The 25,729-nt window shown below is 37.3% G+C and overlaps 1 protein-coding gene across 8 annotated transcripts in view; it reads left to right on the top strand.

The window, feature by feature from the left end:
• The window catches only part of INPP5A (inositol polyphosphate-5-phosphatase A), a 420,765-nt gene that overhangs the window by 344,008 nt on the left and 51,028 nt on the right, over positions 1-25,729 (top strand). For all 8 annotated transcript variants that reach the window (XR_004646390.1, XM_034775172.1, XM_034775171.1 and 5 more), the window contains 2 exons: positions 19,644-19,739; positions 20,314-20,388. Coding sequence is in view for 7 of the 8 variants with exons in the window: in XM_034775172.1 (XP_034631063.1) it covers positions 19,644-19,739; positions 20,314-20,388 (171 nt within the window). In the remaining variant the exon portion in view is untranslated. The remainder of the gene's footprint in view (positions 1-19,643; positions 19,740-20,313; positions 20,389-25,729) is intronic.

Genomic DNA, 25,729 nt, shown 5'->3' with positions numbered 1-25,729 from the left:
CTGTGAGGACTCCTATGAAATAGTGCACAGCTCAACAATTAGGTCACCAGGCAGGCCATCCAGACAACTTCTTTAAGAACTTTGTTTTTAATGTTGATGTGTTGTTTAAATTCTTAAAAATGCTTATTCTTCATGTGAAGAGAAGCTGAGCCTTACAATTAATTTTTATTTCCCTGTGTAAGTACATCTTTGCATTGCGCAGATTATTAAACATAGGGCAGATCATAATTTGTAGACATCTTTTCATTTTTTGAAAATGCTATAATAACCTTTTTGCCAATAAATTTCAGCCTATAGATTGTTCGTGAATTGTTATTGTGAAAAGTCATTTAAGTGTTTAGTATTCTAAATTCACTTTTGGAGCTGTATGATTGGTAACCTACACCACGTGGTATTTATTGCTTTCTATTCTGATTGGATACTTTCACCTTCATGAACTACATCTGCCAAAAACAAATTGAGTTTACTCACAAAAGAAATGTTGTATGATAATTAAGTGAAAACAGATCCAAAATTCACGTTCTGGAAACATCTTCATTGAAAGTGAACAGAAAAATATGTGAACATAGCTGAATCAGAATGGTTCACAAAAGAGAAAATGTTGGCAAATTATTTCTCCCATTGTTCACGCTGATCTAAACACAGACAGCCTTATTCAACAAAAATATGGTAAATCAGTAAATATCCCTCCCATAGCACTTTTCATTTTCAAAGTCCTTCACAAACATTAATTAAGTTTATAATAAATAAGAATGAATAAATAAAAAGCTGAATTGCTACAGGAATTATTTTAATTATAATTTTGTTTGTCTTTTCAACACAATCTAAATACAAAAGGAGAATTCATTTTTAAACTAACTTAAAGGTTCAAAGAGCAGTCTGTCTCACCATAGTAATATACTGCCAGCGTAAGGCACGTGGGAACTAATGTTCATATGCTGATGCTTTCAAGTCTTTAACCTTTAAGAATTACTAAAAGCGGAAACTACTTGGAAATTAATTTCAGCATTCCTTTTTCTTCATTATTCAAGAAAACACACCTGACTTGGTTTGTAGAACAAATTTTACCTTCACCTTATCTTCTTGCAGTGGAAAGATACACACACTATTGGCTAACCAGCTCTGTACTCAGTATACATGCTGCAGTAGGCTTGGACTATTTTGTAGACTTTCAGATGTACAATAAGTACTACAGATCATATGATTTAATGTAGCATTGTACAGTACAGAGTTTTTCAACATTTTTTTTCAAAAATCCTGGGAGGTTCTTCTTGTATCTCAATCAAAGATTATCTACTCGCTATACCAATGTTTAATATGGAATCACTTTCTAATATCTAGCACAAGCAGTGCAAATATCAGAGAAGACAGCATTAAGCATTACAATCTTTATTAGCTTTGGAGTGAAGTCAACTTATGTAGTAAATTTTTTTAAGAATGACAACAACTGAACTTACCCAAGCCATAGGTCTGGAGCGTACCAGACATCTAAATTACAACCTGCCAACGTGGGATGGAAATTTTTGTTTCCTTTCTGTAGACTGGCTAATTTACATTTTGGCACATATCTGTGTAAAATGACTTCCAGATGATAATTGCCAGTCTGGTGTTCTGTATCGATTAAATTCAGTAAGCAGACCCACCTCCACCTTTTCCATGAACTACCTTAAAATGTATACATAATGAAGACAGTGACTTCAAAGTCTTTAGGAAATCAATATTAAGTAAAGGCCCTATTCTTAAAGAAAAAATGGACAGCAATGTAACTATGTTTAAGAAACAAATAACAAACCACAAAAGCAAGAATATTCAAAATGAAGACTGCCTCTCTGTTGTGTTTAGATACCTCAGAGATCTCTAACAGTTGTCTAATATTGCATGCTATATGTGCTTCAAAAATAGCTAAGCACAGTGGGATAAGTTGATGCCTCAGCCAGAAAGCTGGACCCAGAGAAATCATGGGAGAGCCAGAGTGAGCTACCCTGGCCAGGTTGTTCCCAGAAGAGATGCTGTGGGAATTCCCACTGAGAAGAGTGCACTCCAGTTGAAAGGGCTCGGGTGTCTGTCCTTGTACGAGAACAGGAGAAGACTGTACTTGAGAGCCAGGGCTCAGTGAGGAACGGTGGGGCTGCACTGGAGAGCTGGGGTGTGGTAAGGGGCGCCAGGGCGGCCCTGGAGAGCTAGGATGTGGTGAGGGGCACTGGGGCTGTATGGTGCATATATTGTTTGGACTATGCTGGGGAAATTTTAGACTATGATAGGGGAACTTTTGTAATAAATGAACCCCACAAGGGCTATATTTATACTTGATCATAGGCTTTGTACTATTATTGGGGAACCTGAAGGAGGGAAACTGAGGCAGGTGTGTTTATCATGCTGCAGCCTGGCACAGGAGGGCACTCCTGGTTGGGGCCGCACTTCTTTCACCTAGATTTCCAAAAATTAATGCAAAAAGTGGGATCTTTGAACCCTGGGGCAAATAACAATTGGATATAGGTGGCGTGCCATTATTAGCTGACTACATCAACTACAATGTGACTTAGGTTCCCCAGCTACTTGACTACAATGACGCATAGGTTCCCAAGTCACATGGGCGCTTAAGTCACTTGTGTCTTTATGCATGTGAAGTGAATTTCATCTTTGCTCCCTAGGATGGTTACGGTCGAAGCATTTGGGGAGGTCTGCTTGGTAGAGAGGAACTAGATAGGCCTTTCGTGAGTTTTACATTAACAAAAAGGCTTTAAAAATTGAAGAATACAGATGTGTGATAGGATGAGGTACTGGTATTATATGTGGATGATGAAGTACTTTCCAGTTCATTAGTAACTGAGGAGGATGTTAAACAACATCTACTTGGGAGAAACATTTTTAAGTCAACAGGCCTGGATAACTTGCATCCAGAAGTCCTAAAATAACTGGCTGAGAAGATCTCTGGCCCGCTAATATTAATTTTTAACAAATCTTGGCATATGAGAGAAATTCCAGAAGACTGGAAGAGTGCTAATGTTGTGCCAATATTCAAAAAGGGCAAGCAGGATGACCAGTTAGCTTGACATCAGTCCCAGTCAAAATAATGGAAAAGCTGATGGAATTTAAGTTATAAAGATTTAAAAGGTGGGAATATAATTTATGCCTGTCAAATGATTTTATGGAAAACAGATCTTGTCAAACAACCATTTGAAAGGGGTTTGAGTCAGTGACACACGACATTCTGATTTTAAAAATGGACACTATATGATATTGGTAGAGCATGCAATAAATGGATAAAACACTGGGTTATTAGGCAGATCTCAAAAAGTAGTCCACCATGGGGAATAATCATCAAATGGGGATGTTCATAGTTGGGTTCCTCAAGGATCAGTATTAGGCCTGACACTATTCAACATTTTCATCAGTGATTTGGAAGTAAATATAAAATCATTGCTCATAAAATTTGTGATGACACAAAGATTGACAGAATGGTAATGATGAGGACTGGGCACTCATACAGAGCAATCTGGATCACTTGATGAGCTGGGTCCATTCAAACACAACATCTTTTAAAACAGGTAGGAACAAGGAATGCAGATCATATCTGCAGCATGGGTCACTGTATCCTGGAAAGCAGTGACTCTGAAAAGGATTTAAAGGTCATAGTAGACAAGCAATGGAATATGAGCTCTCAGTGCAGTGCTGAGATAATAAAGGGCTAATGTGATCCTTGGATATATAAATGAGAGTAGTGAGTAAGAATAGGGAGATGATTTTTACATCAGTATATGGCATTGGTGAGAACAGTGCTGGAACACTGCATCCAGTTCTGGTGTCCATATTTTAAAAAGGATGTTGAAAAATTCCGAGCACTGCATTGTGTGGTGACAGACATGGTTCCAAGTCCCGAATAGTACAGGGCTCCCTACATCTCATCTCCCTACCTCTGGTTTGGATGAGGCGAATGGGTTGGGACTTTGACTTTCTGTCAGGGTGTCTGGGCAGTCCTGGAGGTATAAAGGGGCACTGTCCTCATACCCAGCCTCAGCTTTGTAAAACCCAGAGCCTTTGGCATCAAGTTCAATTCTACACTGGAATGGTTCCAACAGGTAGTTCAAAGAGTAATTTCTCATTGGCTAATAGTTTTTAATAAAGTTGCGGCCTCCTCATTTAACCATGCTCTGGCATGTGTTTCTCATTGTTTCCACATTAGTGACTGGAAGCTGAAGTCAAACAAATTCAAATTAGAAATTTGGCACCAATTTTTAACAGTCAGAGTGATTAACCACTGGAACAAACTACCAGGGGAAGTTGCGGATTCTCCATATCCTATGTCTTCAAATCAATTATATTCTTGAGCTAATCTGAAGTTATGCTTTAGTTGAGCACAAGTTATTGGGCTCAATACAGGGGTAACTGTATGACATATAATGGTACATACAGGTGGTCAGACTATGGGATCTAATGGTCCCTTCTAGCCTTAAACTCAGTCAGTGTATGAATTTGTTTAAACTTGATAAACAGTCAGAAGAAAGTGCCTTCTGTAGCAGGCATGTTTTTTTTATAAAACTTCCCCCTCCAAGTCCTCATGTTGGTGAGCATGTTTCAATAAGGTGATCTGTATCTTGAAGTAATATATGTACTACATATTACTGCTGATAAATATCAGTTAAACAAAACAGATTGACATGCTACAATAAATAGTGGATGGAGGATTTATTTTTGTTGTTTGCTGATGGAGACAATCAATAGGTAAAACCTATGCAAATGTGCGGAGTTCAAGTGAGGGCTACCCTGAGCAGGATTTAAGTTATGCACCCGCCTTTGTGCCAAATTTTTCAGTTTTTCTTCTTTAATGAATACATGTATTTTGTGCATTGGAGCATAGCACAGGCGCTTTTGGATGGCAGACTCTTCGAGAAAGAGGAAGAGAGTTTTAATCACAAAAGCAGAAACTTCACTCAGAAGTGATTCTACACTTTGTTCCATTTGTAAATGGTGCATATCGCCTTTTGTGAAACAGAAACCATGGTTTGATTCGTGATAGCGCTTCATGGATTCTTTACTTGGGTCTTTTTCAGTCTACAATAATGCACATGAAAAGAGGAGATTCAACGTAATTCTACCCAACGGCTAGTGTAAGATCTCTTCCAATCAAGTTCTCTAAGTATATCCTTTTGGTTGAGCTTTAAGCAGCTTTTAAAATAACAGCATTAGCTCCTATTTCTGAAGTACATTGAGGGTTTCAGTAAATGAAGGTGCATCAGAAAGGAGGAGTGACTGAATACCAAGAAACTAAAAAATATTGCAACATATTTTAATGGGCATATCAGACTTGTAAACTAAATAGGTTATTGGAGAACTAGCTCCAGATTCTGAAATGAACTTTAGAGTTCATTGAAAAAAGAAAAAAGCGTAATTGAAATTCATGATGCCAGTTTGGTTTTCGTTGCAGAGATTTATCATTGAAAGCCATATTGCTTCCCCTGCTCTTTTATTTAAAACTCTTCAATGCATTGTTTTTAAGGTCCATTTCTTTTACAAGCCTTTCCTTTCAGCTTGTTCAAGAATCAGGTCTTACGAACATCTGTTTGTGGCTAAAATCAGGCAGGACCCGGCCTGTATCCTGCCTCTCTGCCCCGCTTTTGTTTCCACAAGCCATTGTTTCCGATTTCATGCTATCAGAGGGGCTGCATGTTTTCCTGCGTGAAGTTGTCAGAGAGATAAAAGCTCCGGAGCAGGGTCACATTTAGAGGGATGGGCATGAAAAATTGGTAAAATGTATCTTGAAGCCCACCCACAAGACTGTTCCTTGAAGCAGTTCAGAAATAGAAAGCAGAATTATTATTTTAATGCTGTGCAAATTCCAAAGTGAAAAATCAACAGTGTTGTAGAAAGTTCATAACTAACAGAAGTCTCTAGTACCTCTTAGGCAGATTTCTGTTCAGTTGTCTTTTTCCTCCTGTATTTATTAAAAACAGCCAGTTGGAGTTTTAGAAAAAAAGATACCATCGTCTTCATTGTTGTGTGTGCCCATATCTTTTCAGTGTGAGAATGAAGCTCCAAAAGATTTAAGACAAGTGCTAGACCTTTCAACCATCACCATACTCTAAAGATGGTAGAAACATTAGCACACAATGCTAGTGACAGGTGTGGAGTATCTAATACTGTACTAGGCAAGATCTCCAAAGAAGAAGGTAATGGTGAATGGACAAGGGACACTGCAGCTTAATTAACTTAATGGAATACATTTTCAAAGCAAGGCACACGGTGCTATGCTTGCAACTCCGGTTATGGTTAACAATGTTGATGAGATAGTGTAAAAACATGAGCTGAGCGTCAGGGCCCCTGTGTGCTACTTTGAACATTTACCCTTTGTTTCTTTTCAATTCTAAATATGGCACCTTACTTTCAAAGGATTTTAAATTAATGCATTTGAAAAAAGCCAATTGCAGTTGCACAATATGGCCAACTTGGATAGAGTTGAATACCTTGTTCTCTCACAGCTACATCTTTAACAGAGTAAAAAGAAGGAATCAAACATGTCAATAGCAAAATTCCCACTGTCCACTGATTAATGTCAGTGTTACTAAAGCATCATCCAAGAAGATTCAGACATCAGACAGAATAACTGTATTCGTTTAGGTATTGAATAGATACAAAATTAAGAAAATACATTCAGTTGGTTCTGTATTAGGTCTGTGATTATCTGAGACAACAGGTGCTGCTTTGGGCTCTAGTGATGAGAGGTATGTACAATTCATGACGACAAAACAATCATGATATATAACTCATGTTTGTTTTTCATAGGCAACTGATGGATTAGGAATACAGAGACCGTCATTATCTTACTATAGCAATGATTCCAAGCTAGAATGATGTGAATTGTATTGAGCAGTCTAGCATTGGAACTTAACTCTAAGGAGGTAATTTTTTTCAGTAGCTCCTTTTCAAATGTTAAGTCAGCTCTTCACACTTCTTTAAAAATGCTGAGAGGTCATAATCTGGATTTTAGCTGAGTAACCTAGATATGCCATTTAATTTTTTTATAAAGCAATGTTTTGGTTATAGAAATGCAAAAAAAGCATTCAAAATAGGAATACACCTGTGCATAGATTATTTTGTACAGCTTCAAGTGAAAAAAATATTTTAAACTGTTTTTTAAGTAAAATAATTTTCTGGACTAAGAACCTGTATGGTATATTTTCACACCAAACCTTGTCTGTGAACAGAAAAACAAGATTTATTTTAAAACACTGCACAGCATTTAGCAATTGACAGTGCTAGTACTGTAGGTGACACTAAATATGCAGCAATTAGGTGAAAAAATTTTTTAATGAGGATATTATTTATTGGTACTTATTGTTTAATATTGTGGTATTCTTTAGAGGCCCCAGTCAGGGAGCAGGGCCCCATTGTGCTAGGAACTGGACGCACATATATATGCACATATGTCATGCCATACCAAAGCACATAAAGTCCTGTAGTACTTCCTGGGATTTTGCCTAAAGACTGTAAGATTGGGCTGAATGCCATTGTCTTAGTCTGTGATAGGTTTTCATTGTATTTTATCAAAACTACATATACTTTAACAAAAGGCTGCCAGTAGATTAATGGCAGATAATATGCATTTAATTTTCAGCCCAAAATTTGATGTGTACAATTATATGCCTTCTTAGTGCAAGCAGCAAAGCATGTGCACCCTCAAGCTGGAGGATGTACTTGCACATGTGACTATGTAAGTGTCTCTCTAGCTCTGCGTGCACACAAAGTAGGCATGCAATTACATAATCAGTTTCAGGCTAAAATAAGGCTCTATGCATTTCTTTATTCATTTGTACACTGATAAACATGCATTAATCATTACAGCAAGAACTTTGAGGGGCATTTCAACCTCTATTCGGAATATTTATTTATTTGTTGACAGTTTTTTTCCTGCAGATAATTTGCCTTCGTCTGATGAAGTGTGAATTCTTTTTGAGGCTGTAGAATTTCTGTGCCAGCAATTCTCTTTGACGTACCTGCCTGACTTTCTCGGGTGCAAGAATTTGCTTTGTTTTGTTTTATCTTGAAAGGGAAAAGAGAAAAGGCTACAGTAAAAATTAATTGTGCATCTTAAAATCCATTACTAAAAATAAGTGAAAAAGACCTCTCTTGAGGAACTACAGAAGTTATTACAGCTTTCACTTCTTGTAGAGTATGAAAAAGCTTTCTGTATGTTAAACAGTCTTGTGGACATCTGGCATGATTGGTTTTAATCTGCTGACTAAAAAGTCAGGATTAAATCTTGCTTTACACCTCTTTGTATTGCAGTCAGTAAAGTGACAGAGCTGCTCTGAAACAATGACACTACTTATTCCACCCAATATGCCATGTGGTAGATCACCCCCTTTTTCAGCACCACTTCTCTGCAAAGACAATGAAGCATCTGGTGGGGTTTTCCTATGTCCAAGATATTTTTTGTCAGTAATTTCACTCAGCCAGTCTGCTTAGTTCTCCCCTGGTGCTAGTTTTTGAGACAGGGTGTGCCAAACCCAGTGGCAAGAGGTCAAGAGGCCAAAGTGATGAATTTTTATGTGCCTGTTCCTTGTGTTTCTGCTCAGTCATGATTCTTTGCGCTCTGTGCTGCTTCTGAAAGGGAGCCACAGTGGGCAATTTGTCCTCCTGGTCTGGAGAGAATGGGGAGGCAGATGAGTTAAAATGGCATGTATGACTTCGAACAGAGAAGCACACAAATGTTTTCTTATGGTGAAACAGAATACTCCTGTCACTATTCAGCACAAGAGGTACTTGGAGATTTGTAGCCTGTTGGCTTTCGATCAAGTGACAAATGAATTTAGCAGCACTTAAAGATATAGAGGCAGAATAGCACTTCAGCAACTAGTCCCCAGCTGTTAATGTTAACATTATGTTGCATTAACACATTTCAAGCTGCATTATTTCCCGTATCTATAACCATGATTTTTTTTGTCCCAGCTGTCTGTGCACCTATGTTGCATACCTCGCAGTATTGCATCAGTGAAATGTTTATAATCTGCATTTAATAAATTATGAAAAATGTGCTTTTTGGTTTCTTGTCCTACTTGGGCCCTGTGTTCCCCTCCCATATCAGATAGCATGGTAGAGAACACTGATCAAAAAAAATTAACAGGAGTATGTGAGTTGCATTTGTGCCACGTCATTCCATCTTCTGACAGCAGTGCTGTGCAATCTCTGATGTTGCTGTTTAAACTGGGGAGCTGCATTCATTGTTGAGTTAAACCCCACTGTGTTCCTGTCAGGTGGTGTGAAAATACTCTTCCTCCAAATTCCTCTCTCTGTCTACCTCTGCTTGCCCATGGCAGCATGATGGGCTCAGTGGCTGTATTGCCATACACTCCTGGCCAATGACAGAGCTCTTGATGGAGCCCAGAGACCATGGAGGGATACCTAATATTGCTCTAAGCAGCATTTACAGTTCCTTCATTCCTACATGGACTGAAGTCCTCTGAGGGAGGGAACAAAGCTACTTAAAGATGGTGTAGAAGAGTCAACAGGGAAAACATCCTGCCTAACCTCCTTTCCCGCTCCATGTTGTTGCCCCTCTTGTCCCACAGCTTCTTTTTCCAAGATTTGCTCTCCTCTACTCTATGCAGCATTTTATTTGTAAATACCTGTCATACACAATATGACCTACATTTTATTTACAAATGGTGCTTTTCATTCCTTTTATTCCAAAATACTTATTAAAAAAATGTGTTTAGTCCTCATGAAAGTTAGGAATTCAGCACTGGCTTGAATTTGGTTGAATTTGCTTAGCAAGGATCTAAACACAGCTCCAGCAACGTGCCTTGGTGTTGACCTGCAATAATCCTACACTTAGTTCTGAACCTTTCTTGAGTGGAGTATGCTGTCATACCAAATTGTGTGGCAGCTTTTACAATGCTAATAATTGGACACTAAGATGATACCACCAATGACTAGGGATGAGCAAGCTCATGTTTTCTTACTCTGAATTACTCTGACATCATTGGCTGGAAAGTATGACTTGAATTCATAGATTATTGAGTTCATATTCCATGCACTATTTTAAAAATGGAATAAAAGAATGAATGGCGAGGAAGGAGAAGAGAGGCAGTCCTGTGAGAACTGGAGTGGAGATTGGGCAGAATGAAAAACAAACTCAGGGAAACTAGATGAAGAGAAGCAGGGGTGGGGAATGTTAATGCAAAAATAAATACAGCACATATAACACGTACATTAGGGTGCCAGATTAGCTTTTTGGGTCATTCTCTCTTCTATTCCTAATCTCACATAGCACCGGCTTCCTTTTAAGCTAGAAATCCTCCTTTTTCCCCATTTGAATCTTTTCTGAAAAATGTAAATTTAAACTCCTCAAAAAATTATTTGGCTAACACAAAAATAGTAAGGCTCCCAAACCCCTAAATTCCACAAAGCTCTGCCATTAGCACTTGTTACCTGGGCATAATTTGAATGCAGGATCCAGAAGTAGATGGTTTAGTTAGTGCACTAACTCGCAGTGCATCATGTAGTTCTCGAAAAACCATATTTTTGACAAACAATTAGAAGTAAAAAAATTTCTTTCTGGCAAACAACCTTGTCAGTTTTTTGTAAATAAATAAATGTCTTTAGTTACAAGCATGATAAACCTTTATCTTGTAGTGGAAAAATGTTGCTACAGTTGAGAGAAAAATATTTTGTTGGAATATGCAGAATATCCAAGCTGGTGCTAGTATGAATGTAGTAAATAATATAGGTGGATGACATAAGTTCTGAAACTCATGTAACAAGACAGAAAATAAAACGGTTTGTCCTGAGCATACCACGTATCACAAGCTATCCCCAAGAAATATATTTCCTGCTTGAAGTGGTGGATCATTTTGTTTGGTAAAGCATTTCTGTTAATGGTAATAGGTTTGGAAAAGGTCATGTCCTGCTGTTCATATGTCACTGGGATTAGCCTCGCTCTTCAGGTGCTACTTGACATCTGACGTTGTGGTAAATTTGTAGTAAGATTAAAAAAGTAGTTAGGGTTGTGGAATTGTACAAGCACAGATCTGTAGTCAGGCTAAGAGCTCTTTTTGACTAGTCTCTTCAAATGTACAGATGAACACATCGATATCTTTTTACTCTTGTCTGTTATGTTAGGAACAGAGATGAACCAAAAGAGTTGATGTCTCACATAACGTAAAGTATTACCCGGGTGTGACTCCACTGAGATCAGTGAGGTTATTCCAGGAGTAAATTTAGGCTATGATGTTTGTTTTTAGTTTGTACAAACAGGTAAATTGAGTACTTTGCTGCCTAAAGCCTGCCAGATCATATTGTTTGGCACACTTTCTGACTTTGAAGAGCAAAAACACCTGGTGTGCCATGCCAACTTTCAAAAAGGTATCCTATCAATTTATCAATCCTATCAATTTATATACTTCATAGGATGTTAATTTTATTTACAGTAAATAAACTTAATTTCCCTTGTGCTAATTCCCATTTTAGGTGTAGGTGCTCATCTGCCTTGGGGTTTCTAGTAGGAAATCCCTTCCTCCAGCTGACTGCAGTGCCAATTCAGGAAAGCACTTACACACATTTTATTAACTGCAACAGGAATGCTTCTAATTGTTCATAATTACTGCTAAAACTTCCCTAGTGGTAGGTCAGGTTAGTGGGGAAAAGGAGGAACTAATCCTTATAAGGCTCATCAGGATGGTGTAGTTGGATGATCTCAGTAGTAACTTCATTTTGGACTTCATCGAGGAAGATATGAGTATCTTAATCCTTATTATGTGTGTAATACTTTCCATTTTCTTAGTACTTTGCAAACATTACTTAATCTTTTTACTACCTTTTTGAGCAAGTATCATCCATATTTTGCAGATGAGAAAACAGGGGCAGATCTATGTAATGTACCCAGGTCAGAGAGGACGTATGTGTAAGAATTAGGATGAATTTAGCAGTTCCTGGCTCCCTGTGCCATGCGTAGTCCACTAGTTTACACCTTTCTCAAATGAGCCCCAAGATAAATGAAAAAACAAAACTGGAGTCATTTATTACAAGGAATGGCAAAAAGCAGCTTACAGCATCAGCATCCTAAATGCCAGTTCAGCTTATGTTGTAAGGAGAACTGCTCACTGTGGAGGGATATGCAGAGTTGCATATTGGTTCCATATACAAACAAGGCAAAATTACTTGCCTGCAATTTTTACAGAATGTTAAACCTTGTCTTCCTATTTGTCCAGAAAGAACCAATGTTAACTTTATGCAAACTCATAACCTGGTTGTTAAACTGTGTAAAAATTCTTTAGTTTCCCCATACGCTTTAGGTAGGATCTCAATTGTCTATAACTGTGCAGGCATCAGTAATCTTTTTCCAGGAGTCTTTGATCAGATATGGGTTTTAATTTCACAAGTGTTTCTCCTTCAAGCTTTCTGTATTTCTGTTGCTCTTTAGATGTTTTCAATCCCTTCATATATTGTATTATCCAACAATCAAGGGAAGCTATTTGTGTGGCCTCTTCTGGAAAAGGACTTGCTTTCTTACCAACCCCAAGCCAAATATTTCAGATACCTAAACTAAATTTTAAGATGGGCAGCTATAACTATTTCTCCAATTCCAAGTCCAATGGTATAGCTGTAATTGAAGAATGCGTATTCCAAAATGGAATGCCACTGAAGTGTCAGACAGAAAACAACAGCAGTAGAGTTTTTAGGGTTTGTGTCTTAAAAATAGAACACTTAATGTTCAAGTTATTTGGAGAAGTCAGCTGGAAAATTAGCCAGTGATAATTCTTAACATAGTGAATGTTGGTTAACATGTTGGCAATTCAGAAAACTCTATATGGACAGAAAACTAGATATGATGTTCCTGTTTCTAGTCAGTTCACTGTTTATTAAAAATTAATTAATTCAAGACAGTGGTGTCCAGTAGACAGAGCATAGGGCTGTGACTCAGGAGAGTGAGTCCAAGGAATTGCACTTCTCTCTCCTTTGTGATGTGAAGTTTATTCCAGTCAGCGGATGAAAAGTGCTATCTTAATGCTAGGGTAAACAACAAACAAAAATAAAATGTGTTTTACATTGTCCTACACCCTTCCCCTTGTGGTTAAAAGTAGCTAGTGCAACATTGCCAGGCAGACAATTTCCTTAGAGTTTTGTGGCCTAACTTCAAAGCCACACAAAATTTCAGGTTCAAACTGTTATTCTTGGGGCCAGTGTGTGAGAGAGTGTAAAAAGGAAAAAGGGATAGATTCTAATGAAAACTGCGTGTGTGTGTGTGTGTGTGTGTGTGTGTGTGTGTTAACACACACACAACACATAGTGTGTCAGGCTCAGTCCCTTCTGCTTTGCTTTATCTTTAAGAGAAGATGTCAGTCCCTCCCCTGCTTATTCTGCAGGCTGGGTGAGAGGAAAGGAAATGACATTGTAAGTACCTATCCTGTGTCCTATCCAATTCCTGCTTTTCTTTTGGGATGGAAATTTGCTTGACTCTGACCCCCCACAAGTCAACTGTAGATGTCAGAAAGAACCAAGGACATATTTAGTGATGTATTATTAACAGTGATCTAAAAGGTTCTTAAGAAGAGAATGTTCAAATAGGTTTGAAGCAGAGTGTAATATAAAGAGTTGTACTGGAGTAAGGGGCAAGTCCATATCCCAGCATGCAGCCCAGTCATCTCAGCTGTGCCCCGATGAGATTCATAGAAGGAAATGGAGAGGAATCTTGCTAGTCTGGCACCAAGCAAGTCTCCTCAGCAGACATGTTTGAGATTTTCAAAGTTTAAATTTAGATTTAAAGGGGTATTTTTAGCATAAAAGCTACCATCACTGGCGCTGCTTAAAGAGATACTTTAAAACTGAAATAAACCTTTAAAAGCTTTAGGTACACTAGCAGGCCCTCTGAGACACTACAACACATCCCATGGAAGTCTGTAGGCCAGGACTTCAGTGGTGACATCAAAGGTGCTGTAAGTTGCACCGTGAGGTAAATCGGTCATAAAATTGATGTAAGTGGCAGCACAGTGTAATTTGCACTGATTTGGCATCAAAAAATATACAAACCAGGTATACCTTACATGCCAAGGGGACAGAAGGTGATATAACAGGAAAAGCAACTAACAGGATGGTGTAAAATAAAACAAGCCTTTGCTTTAGCTTACTTCACACCATCCCCAACACTTATGGGGCCAAAAACTTCAGTGGATGCTGCTGCTGTACCTGCTTATGCCAGGTCTGAATATGGTCCTGATATAAAATTAGTATGACAGTAATTTCGCATGCTGACTGAATGCCCAAACTAGGCAAGTTCAAGTACTTTGTGACATGCCCATACATATTTGTTTTCCATCAGATTAGGCCATCATTTATGTCACTGCTGAATTTTGGCCCCTGGAATGTAGAGATTTTGATTTATTTTTTCCTTGTGACTATTTTAGACCTAATCATGTCTCTGAAATGTTCATGGTGTTTCTATTTCTTCCCCAACCCCTCAACCTCCCACACTGGTTGAGTTTAGCCTGAATCAAGGACACTTTGTCCAGCTGAAAATAGGAGTATATTCTTTAGGGTGGATTTTCATTGTCTTGCATTGGGCATTTATTGCTGCAACTTCCATAAATGTTCATATAAGTTATGTGGCTGAATATCTATGCACCACAGTGAAATGTTAACCCTAAATTTCTATTAGAATGGTGTGTGTACAAAAATTAAAACACTAAAATGTTGATTAAACATAAGCTCCTATCCAAAAGTTTTAATTGTGTATCTCTGACTGGTGAAAAAAGCTAGATCAGACTCTGGCTTTCTCCAGTAAACACTCAGGGTCTGAATCTGATCTCTTTTACTCCACTGAGTTCAGTGAAATTACTCCTGATGTACACCAATATAAGTGAGATCAGAATCAGACCTTCACAGATCAGAAACAGCCTGAACAAGACAGATGTTTCTGTACTCCTGAAGTAGCAAGTCCTCTAGCTCTCAAATTGTTTCAAATACAATTTGCCTCCTATGAAAATAAAAAAGCATTTGGTTGTCCTAATTCAATAAATGTCAGGCAGATTTTTTTTCAAGAGCTGTTTCAGGAAAAGTGGCTAAAAGTATTTATGTTTCCTAATTGAGATGAGCTATGTATCTCTCTTACATCCTGTCAAAATCTACAAGAGATTTAACTGAAATAAAATTTAGCATCTTAAAAGATTATTTGGTTACTGGTATGTTATTTGGTTCAGTGTCTTAGCCCTTTTTCTCTTCTGTGCCTTGCTACTTTTAAAAAGAAACACTTTTGCTAAACCGATGAAGGTTCCTTGGAAATTACTGAGACTTATTATGAATTATAGTTGCAGTTGTTGCTGGAACTTTTTCATTATAACAAAACACTGAAAATGTTCCAATTATTTTATTTTAGAAGAATTAATAAGTAATAAAACAAAGTTTCCTAAGAAGATTATTTAAATCACATGGGAAAAGTAATACACACATTTTGATTCTTAAGCAGAGATAATAGGAAAGTTTGAATCCATACGTGTTGGACATAGCATTTTTTCAAAATCTTTTTAATTTAAGTAAGTACAGGCATGCAATAAAAGACACAAATCACATATCGGAGTTTGACACAGAACTCTAGAAGGTGACCAGAGAATAGATTTGCAAAATAAATGAGAAAACACTATTGCAGTTTTCAGCAGAGGGTTACACTAATGAGGAAAAAATGGTACGATTTACTGGTTTATGGTATTTTCTGTATATTCAGTGAACGGTTGCCATGTTTCAATATGCATATGTGTCTTTGTTGCTGACAGAATAGTTTTATTTGGCACTGCAGAATACTGTAAAATATTTTAATGCACTGCATTATAAAGTTAAGCAGAAGAATTTTAAAGGTTGCATTTATTCTGCAAATGAAAAGATTCATTTCCTGAAGACTGCAGAGCAATGGCATACAGAAGTAACTTTATAACTTTGCATAGTGGTAAAATACAGTAAATTCTGAGTAAATTGATTACATCAGAAAAGTTATAGCTGTGTTTTACAACTCTATATAGATAAATGTCACAAGTATTTTTTATATGTTACTTTGAAGAACCTACAGGAGTCTACCTGTGTGGATAATCCAAGTAAAATTGGAATAAGGTATGTCTGTATCCTAGCTAAAGGATGAAGACTGAGTGGCAACTCTCCTGCAAGCACTGTAGCAATATTTAACTTGCAAAAGAAAAGCAAGTGCCTGAAATTAAAGAAGAAAAAGAAGAAAACTGGATAGAGGCTTTTTGCTATCTGGTTTCCCATCATCTAAAAAGATGCCTTTAAAGAACCGTAGAACATTGAAAAAAGCAGCATGTTTTCATAGCATTTTGATTTTTTTTAACCACAACAAAAAATCCCTTCATAAGTAGACTTGGCTAAAAAGGCACATGTTCCTGAAAGTTTTCTGCTTGGGTGACTACGACTTTGTAGAAATTGAAAGGAGAGGAAAAAAGGAATGCTCCAGCTTGTATAAGAAATGAACCTTTGCCCAATCACTTTTTGTTTGCAAATAAGGTAACTTTTTGTGTGTGTGAAATTTGAAAGCAATAAGGTATGTGGGTCCTTTCTCTTTATTGGTTCTCAAGAGTCGATCAGATTTTTATTCTTTTAGAGCAGCCTGAAGTTGTGAGATAAAGCAGCTCAGAAAAAAATGTTCTCAAGCAGATGCCTTTAAGAGACAGAAATCATGAATTTCTTGAATTGCAACCACTCTGGGGGTGGCTACAATGACTTTTTGACAGTGACAGTAACTCTGCCTTGTCTTTTTGAGCCCTTCTTTGGCCCATTCACTCCGGAAAGCTGCTTAAGCGCACTTAAGCGCATTAGCATTTGGATGCTAGGGGACCATATTGACCCTCATTTGGAAAGTTTAAATGAGTGAAAGATGGAGCGATTTGTTAGGGCTTTAGAAACCAGCTTTAGAGAGCGGCGGGTTTTCCGCTTTGGTTTGTTCGGGTGCTTGTTCTAATCTGGTGCGCTGTTTAAAGGCGACCAGACTGATTTGTGACACATGAGTCCAAAGGGCTATTTTTTTGGGCTTGACCCGATTAGCTAATCTGTGCTTTGAATTTCAATGGCTGGTATCAGAGGGAGTGCACTTTGGGAATGGCTCACTGTTGGATTACCTCATTGGTAACTGCATACAGACACAGATGGCAAAATGTTAATTACTTGTCAAAAGAGACAAAATGGGATCTAAGGTAAATTGTGGTGATGTGTGGAAAAAGTGATTAAGTCTATGTTAAAAAATTAAATGAAATCAAAACTGCAGCTCCCCGAAGGATTTGGCATGCCACTCTTTCACCGTCCTCTCAGCATGACCTTTACCAGTTTAGTTGTAACTTCTTCCCTGTGTTCGCAGAAGCCTGATTCACTGAACAAAAATGGTCTGAAAAATTGTGACCACAAACACCATTTTCGAGGGTATTTTGTGTTACTATAAGCACAGATTTTTTTTCCTCTAGTGAGATTTGTGTTTTTCAAACATTCCAACAGCAGTGTTTGTGCTGCTCTAGATAATGGTTGTGCCAGAATTTGCATTATGAGTCCCTCTTGCCAGGGATTTATAATTTAGTGTAGTAACATTTATGAAGGGTGAAAAATTAATATCCAGAGGAAGAAGTTCAGGAGGAAATATTTTTAGCAAAATGAGAAGGGGAAATCAATTAGCAATGTTTAAGTTCATAGGACTGAAGAGAAAGATCAGATTTATTTGTGCTATATTTTTCTTGTGATACACTCAGAAGTCATCATCCTTTAAAAATGAAATCTTATGGCTTGTTATTATTATTATTTATCAGTATTATGGTAGCATGTAAGGGCTCCAGTCAAAGATCATGGCCTCGTTGTGCTAGGTGCTTTATAAAGAGTAAAAATAAATAAATAAGTCTTTAGATATTCAAGGATGTGTTTGGTTATTTTTGTTAGGAAGTACATTTGTTGTGAAGAGCAGTCACTGCAGATGTTCAGCATCTTCTTAAAAATAAATGAATAAGTGTTTTTGCAAATATGCTAAAAATCCCATTACAGTCTTTCCTGATACACAGTGCATTTCTAAAATAAGTCCAACATATGTATTTTTTCAGGAAGGAAAGAAGCAAAAAGTAAAATGATAAATGGAATTGATGGATTTGTGGCTAAAGATAAACTGGATTCTATTTCAGACTCTGCTAGAGACTTTCCAGGTGACTTTGGCCAAGATAATACGAGGCAAATTCTGTTCTGATATTGGTGAAATCCTGTTTATATCAGATTCCTATGTGGCTTAAACAGATGTTATCCCACATCTGAATTTGGTCTTAGCTTCAGTTTCCCCATCTGTAAAATGGGATAATGATACATTTGTAACTCACAGGGGTATTATGAGAATACATTCACTAAAGATTGTAAAATGCTTTTAGAGCCTCAGATATAGGAGCCTTAGTAACTATAGAAGCAGAAAATATTTATTTTATTATTAAATATTATGCAAAACCAAAACTAGTTTTCTGGCCAGCATGAAAAAGAGTAAAAATGCACTGCAAGTAAATCCCCACTTTCTTTGTTCTTACTTTAATTCCTGTCTTGTGCACTATTCAGTTAGGAAGCGCTAACAAAATAAATCTCTATGCAAGAAGACATTTCCCGTCAGCTCTCCTAACCCTGCATCATATCTGGGCCCAAATTCAGCAGTCTGTCCTGTTTATCAAAGCACTTACCCATTTGCTTAACTTCAATAGGGCTTAAGCATATGCTTAAATTTAAACATATGTTTAAGTGCTTTGCTGAATCCTCCAGATTTCCATCTGTAATTGAATGCAACAGAGAAGTCCCTTTCACAATAGGCATACCTAAAGCTAATTAATACAAAGCGTTCTATAACATTAAAGCTAGTCTATAACCAGACAAATGGACGAGAAATCAAAGACAAATCTGACACTCTGTCTGGAATTCATACTGTTGAACCTAGATAAGTGTTAAATTACAATATATTTTATCCCAAAGCCCTGAGACCCACAAAATATTTAGGAGTACAGTGCCGTCACTTGTTGAGAAGGATGGTCATACAAGAGGATTTGCTTCTCCAATCAACTTAGCCCCTGCAGCCAATTGCAAAGTTATAAAAGTTTTGTTGGTTTATGTTTATAGATTGAAACCACATTTGAGCATGAAACTTTTACAATAGATTGTCCGGGGTTCTTAAATTGCTACATGTATTACTGTTTGTATATGAGCTTGAAGTTCCATCAATTCACTTTACAATTTTTTAAGGAAGTGGTATGTGAAGAAACAAAATTTGGGGGCTGCTGGGCTAGCAGGAATGGCTGTTGAGGATGGTCACAAGTAATGTTTGAAGTGGGATCATGTAATACGGTCAAACCTTTTAAAGTAAAAATGCACCGTACAATGAGTTAAGAAGTTAATGTTTGCTTTAAGAAAGAATTCTCTTGGTTTTGTCAGTTTGTGTCAGAACATTAATGTAGCTCATTAGTTAGATTTTTAGTGAATGGAGATACATTAAATTAATTGTGTTTTGTATTTAAAATTGACTTTCAGCAAAAACACACTTTTCACTGAGCATTGGATCAAGCCCTTAATGTTTATTGATTAAGAAGGCTACAAAATGGGGGTTCATCTTTCTGATAAAACTATCTCTCTCTTGCTTTCTTTTTTATTAGACACTTTGTACAAAGGCTACAATGCAGACTATCCGAGCAGCTGACACCAATGAAGTAGTCAAGCTAATATTCCGTGAATCTGATAATGACCGAAAGGTATGTAACCGAATACAGACATATCAGAGAAGATTGTTGAATATCTCCTTTTCAGATTTGCAAACATCAAAGGCAAAATTTATCTCTGGCTATAATTTCTGGAAGTCACTTATCAGGGATGAATTTAGCTCCAAAAATTTAGTTACAAAATGTAGGCTAAGATAACTTAGCACCTGATCCTTTAGGGTGATGAGCATCATCTTGCAAGATTGGGCTCTTAGGTGTGAATTATTGTATGATTTGTGATGCAAGTGAGTTTTTGGTAGGTTGTATTCTTTCCTGAGAGGCACTTTACGTAGCCCTGCAAAAATTAGACTTACACATCATCATTTAGGGGGAGAATATAGATGTCCACACTCTTCAGAACTGTTTGTTTAATCTTGTTAGCTGTTTGCCAGTGAACCAAATGGACTGATTGATAAGGAGAGAGATTTAGCGATCTAGAAATTTACTTGATTTTTAAAGGGCTGAAGTTACATAGTTGAGAATGACTGACTGCCTAACTCATATGACCACTTAGGCCAGAAGTTCTTCCCTGATTTTTTTTTTTTTTTTTTTTGCTTTACTTTCTCAGGTTATGTTACAGTTAGAAAAGAAGCTCTTTGACTATTTTAATCAAGATGTTTTTAGAGACAACAATGGCACTGCGGTAAGTTTGTGGCTATGCAACATTTTAAAAATAAGTAGTTTTTTACATTACTACATTTATGGTGGGCACATGAGATTGGAAGTGGGACCCACTTGGACAAAATAGCTCAAAAAAACATGATAAGTTATCTTTTTTGGGGTCTAAATATATTATGGTGGATGGAAAATTGATATTGACTATCTTCACATATCAATATTTTTCTCGTTTTGAAACATTTGGTCCAATCTATGCTTTGACAGAGCCTTTCTTTATATTATCTCACTAAAAATTCCGTCCCGTTTCCAATTCCATTTGACAGATAAGAGAAATGAGAACTTGTCCCTCTACATTTATCTGTTTTATTTCTCTTAACTTTTTTAATATCAACTTGAAAGCTTATAATTTTATTCTTCTTTCAGTAAAGCTTTATCTGTTGAAAAAAGTCACTCCTCTTTATTGCAATTCATAATATACCAGTGGCATTTCAAATGACAGTTTGGACGATTTCCCATACATGAACCACATGCCCATACACACATACTTGTTTGCAAACTCATATGCAGACATGATACTTTAACATATTACATTTCAAAATCAGCTGCCATTTCGTTCACACACCAAGAAGCAGGAAATCTTCCAGATCAAGCATGGAAGGAAAAAGATAAACGATATAATGAGCCATTGGAGATAATCTAATCTTCATGGTCTAGTTAAACACGCAGCACCATGATCACTAAAAACAAACTACCTATCTAAAAGGATAAATGTTCCTATACCGAATTCAACCAAAAAAATCCATCGCATCCTTCATCAACCAGCGGTCTTGTACCAGCCTGACAGAAATTTAATTCAAGCTGGCTCCTGAAAATAATTATTGTATTTTAAGAGTAGTAATCATTGGTCGGGACATGATTGAATGTGTCCATGCCTATTGACTTTTTCTATGATTTATAGCTTTGTTTAGTCGATATTCCCATCGAAATTGTATAATTAATTATAAGTGGGGCTGTCAGGTCTGCAGGATGGAGTGCCCTGATGAGTATTTGGGAAGATTAAATTTTCCTTAGCTATACCGATGCAAGGCTTGGGAATTTTCACAGCACTATGGCTGTTGGATAAAGATGTTTTCTGTGTGTTTAGCAACTGCTTTAGCTCAAGATCCATTGATTTTCTGAGCTCTTTTTTATCAGTGTGGTGTCTCTTCAGTAACAGTGGAATTTGTGCAGATGTGACAAGACATGACAAATATTTATTATAAACAGCCTACTTTATCATTGTCCATACACAGTTATTCCGTCTTTTTTACACTTTAATCAACAAAAAGAATTCTTAAGATAGATGTAGAAATGGTTATCATGTTTATGAAAAATCTGAAACAGATACAAATTATCAGTTCAGCAGAAATACTGTCGCTTCCAGTCTGAAATATTTCAGGTCTAATATTTTCCAAACTTCAGCAACTGTCCCTGTTTCCTCCACAAAATGGCATGTACAATGAGTAAGTGAAGACCCCTCTATATCATTCTGTTTTAAAAAGATCAGTGCAGATAGCAACTTTACTAAGGTATGTAGTAAGATAGAAAAGAGAAAATTCATGTCAAATCTCTAACTAATGCAATATTATCATAGAACATCAAGTGAAATCTACCTTAGCGTTGTAATGTGCTTCAAGGACCCAGTTCAACTCTGGTATAACTCCATTAACTACAATGGAGCTACAGTGCCTATGTGCTACAGTGGTGAGTGTTACAAAGAAAGTAATGGGAAGGATGGAATGCATGAGTCACGTGAGGCTGAACTTGGCTCTGATTGTCGCATTAATTCCCAAACATAGTGAGTTTAAGTGGGCATCTAAAAGTAGTATCTTTGAGATAGAAGAGCTTAGAAACACTGATCCTCAGGTCCAGCCAAGTTCTCCTGTACAATACCAGTATGTCCTCCTGATCCAGAGGCTGGCCTGGGACCAGTTCAGCTCCAAGGACAAGTCTGAGAAGCCTCAGGGCTATTCTAACTTGTGCCAGTGAGTAAGTGCCTCCCAGGGGACATTACACTAGCTGAGGATTGTTAGAGTTCTGTGGTGTTCCGGCCACTCTCCCTTTCTGGTTATGCTCCCAACGCACCCAAAGAGCAGAGGGCTTACACTGTGGGGGAATTCCTCAGCTAGCTCATTAAGCCAGTTTCATGACCTCTCTGCACCACTGGAGCAGGATCTACAATCAGGTCCAACATTCCTGGCATTGCACTATTATGTGTGGAAAAGTCAGCCACCTGAGCTGTACGTTTGGATTTGCCAGTTTTACAATGATAGGCATAAACAATATCATATTATCATATCTTCGGGTGAATGTCACAATTCAGAGTTTTTTAAATAAATCCACACTTTTCCCATATATTTTCAAACTACTTAAAATAATTTGTACTAACTAATTCAGGATATAACTAATGATTTGCTACAAGATAGCTCATGTTCAAGAATTTCCTGTTAACTTGAAAAACGTTGGAAAGAAAAACAATTCAAGGATAATTAATTATGTAACCAGAAAAAATCATAATTGTTATTGATTTGTGCAAAGGAACCATTAATTAAATGCTGTCAGTTCAGTAGCCAATTAAATAAATATATAGCAGGAATGTAAAAACTATTAATGACTGTAGGAGAATGATTAAATCATTAGAAATATTTTATAATCTTTAACCACTCTCAAAAATGAAAAATGGTTCATATATTCATATATCTCACATAAACTATATTCATGAACTATATCAGCAGGAAAATCATATTTTGTCCTCATGAATTTGACCATTACTGCACTATAGGAGTTTTCAATCAACTCATTATCCTAACAGCTTTGAGGCGGATCCTGCTTCCACTGCAGCTAGAGGATAGTTTGGCCATTGACTTCAATGGGAGCAGAGCAGGCTTTTGTTGATGTCGTTGAGCTATCTCGTGTACTGCTTGTAGAAACTGTGTTATGACTATATGGGTATAACATTTGTCCTCCTTTCTTGCTGCATCTTCATGAAAAGACTGTCTGTGCTTCTTCCTCTGTCTACTCTGTTCTTTTGGGACTAGGACTCAATCCTTCCTAGAGATAAGTCATCCAGAGGCACAAAGGAGATTTAAGGCTGCCGTAGGCAGACAGCTGAAGACCGCTGCAGCTTGGGGGAATCCTTGGCTGCCTTTACACTGTCTACTTCCTGCATCACAGATACATCAGGGGCACGCTAGGGGCAGGTAGGGATAGGACCAGAGTGCAATGCAGTCTGGTGATCCTAGGCCAGTTGAATGATTCATACGGAATTGTTCTTCCCAGCATTTGTGTTTGGGTCCAAAACAGACCCCAGCTGATTTTAGGATTTCCAGGTGGCGTAACATTATTTCTGCCCTGCCACTTTTCAAATGCTTTCACATATTTCATGCAGCAGTCTGTGGCAGCAGTTCTGCTGACTCCCTTTTCTAGGTCAAGGAAAAGCCCAATAACCTTTGGCCATCAGACACCATGAAAGGGAAATGTTTATATATTTCTTCTTACTGTACCTTTTTGATGGGATAAGACAAAATGAAGGCTATGGCTGTGTTGTTTTTGTTTTGTTTTGTTCACATCGACTGTCAAATACCCACTTCTTCCAGCAGATCCCAAATAACAGTTTCCAGAGAATGGAGAATAAATTCCTATAACAAGTACTTCATCTAGCTATCTGCTCTCCTGTCTTGTATACAACAAAAGATATCTTTCTTGGGGCTTAATCCCTTCGATCCAAAAGTCTTTTTAGATTAACTAATGTACATAAGAGAAGAGAACTAGAATGTGTTATAAAAATGGTTCTAGTTATAAATTCTCATGATTGTGTTCTCCATTTGTCAAACAAGGATTTAAAGTAATTATTGAGCTAATTAATTTGAGATTTTTTTTTCTTAATGCAGATGTTAATCTTTTCAAAATGATCAGCAATTGCTGATTTTTTTAAATATTTCCAGGGAAACCTAAAAGGATTTGTGAATGTGAGCGGGAAAGAGAGAGAAGTTTAATCCACTAGGGACCTTTATTCAGCTTTTTTGTGTGAATATGTGTGCTCATGAAGTTAAGGAACTGGCATCACTGAAAATGTATTAATCAACAGACAAGATATAGCACAATGCACTCTTCCCAATGGCCTTGGCTCTGACCCTTTTAAAGATAATGGGAATGCTGTCCACTAAGAACTAGATTAGGACGATCAAACGCATTTCATCAGGATTTGACTTGAACCATGATCCCAGAGGTGAAAAGGCAGAGGTTTATCCACTGAGCCACCTAGCCCCTGTCCAGATAAAATCTTGAATATGATGTATAAGGGGCAAATTAAGATAGAGAAAGGAAATTGATTGCTCAGGATCACAGTTGCCAAGGACTGGGGGAGAGGGGAACCTATACACCTGAATCTGTCATTGCAATCTTCTTAATTTAAAGCTGTACTCTGAGGTGACTGTTTTTCACATAATATAAATGAGAAAATGACATAATGCAGCCCTCCTTCACTTGAAAACACTATTCACCTGCTTGGATTTTTGTTAGCTCAATTCAATACTCAGTCAGTGTGCAGTGGGGTGGGTTCTAAAGGTCCAAAATGGGGACAATGCAGGGAGGAAATCTAATGATCTGACCAATACGTTCCACTAACAAATGTCAAGTCAGTAAATGTTTGGGAAGCTGGGTTATACAATTAAAATATGTCTCTTTCTACAATATACCAGGGTGTCACATCAGTACAAGACTGGTGTTCCACATTCGTTGATTATTCTCTTGTATAATTGCCCTGAACACTTCACAGTCACAAAATTACCAATAGTGCCTAATGATTCTTTGCTCCACTGTGCTTTTCTCTCTACTACATGTAAGAATCAAAACCAGTCCATGTGTACATGCAGCAGTGTCAAATACTGTTCTAAAGCATTCCATCTGTCCTCGGATTAATATAGTCAAATGAGGGAAATCCTTGTGTCCATATCTGAAGTCTGAACTCTGGCACATAGTCAATTTAATCCAACTAACATATTTTGATGTCCAGGTAATTTTTTTAAACTGAACTGCATATAAGATAACACTGTATTCTGTAGCACATTTGTGTATACCCAATTACCCCGAAAGCCCAATATTGTAGTCCTTAGGTAAAATTCTCATTAACAACAATGGGAAAGTTGCCTGATTAAAGACTGCAGAATCTGGACCAAAGTCTTTGTTCAGCTACTGTGTATTTTTTTTTTTTAGATTCCCGTAAGTAATGTATATAATTCCTACATTTTTATGCCTGTATCAAATTGCAATCCCCAAATCCACATGTACAGCACAGTACATTCCACAGTGCTAATTTCCTAAATTCA

This window comes from Trachemys scripta, chromosome 7, assembly GCF_013100865.1.
Source record: "Trachemys scripta elegans isolate TJP31775 chromosome 7, CAS_Tse_1.0, whole genome shotgun sequence".
Lineage (NCBI taxonomy): Eukaryota > Metazoa > Chordata > Testudines > Emydidae > Trachemys > Trachemys scripta.
The sequence above is the reverse complement of the archived record's forward strand: the minus strand, read 5'-3'. Positions and strand labels throughout refer to the sequence as shown.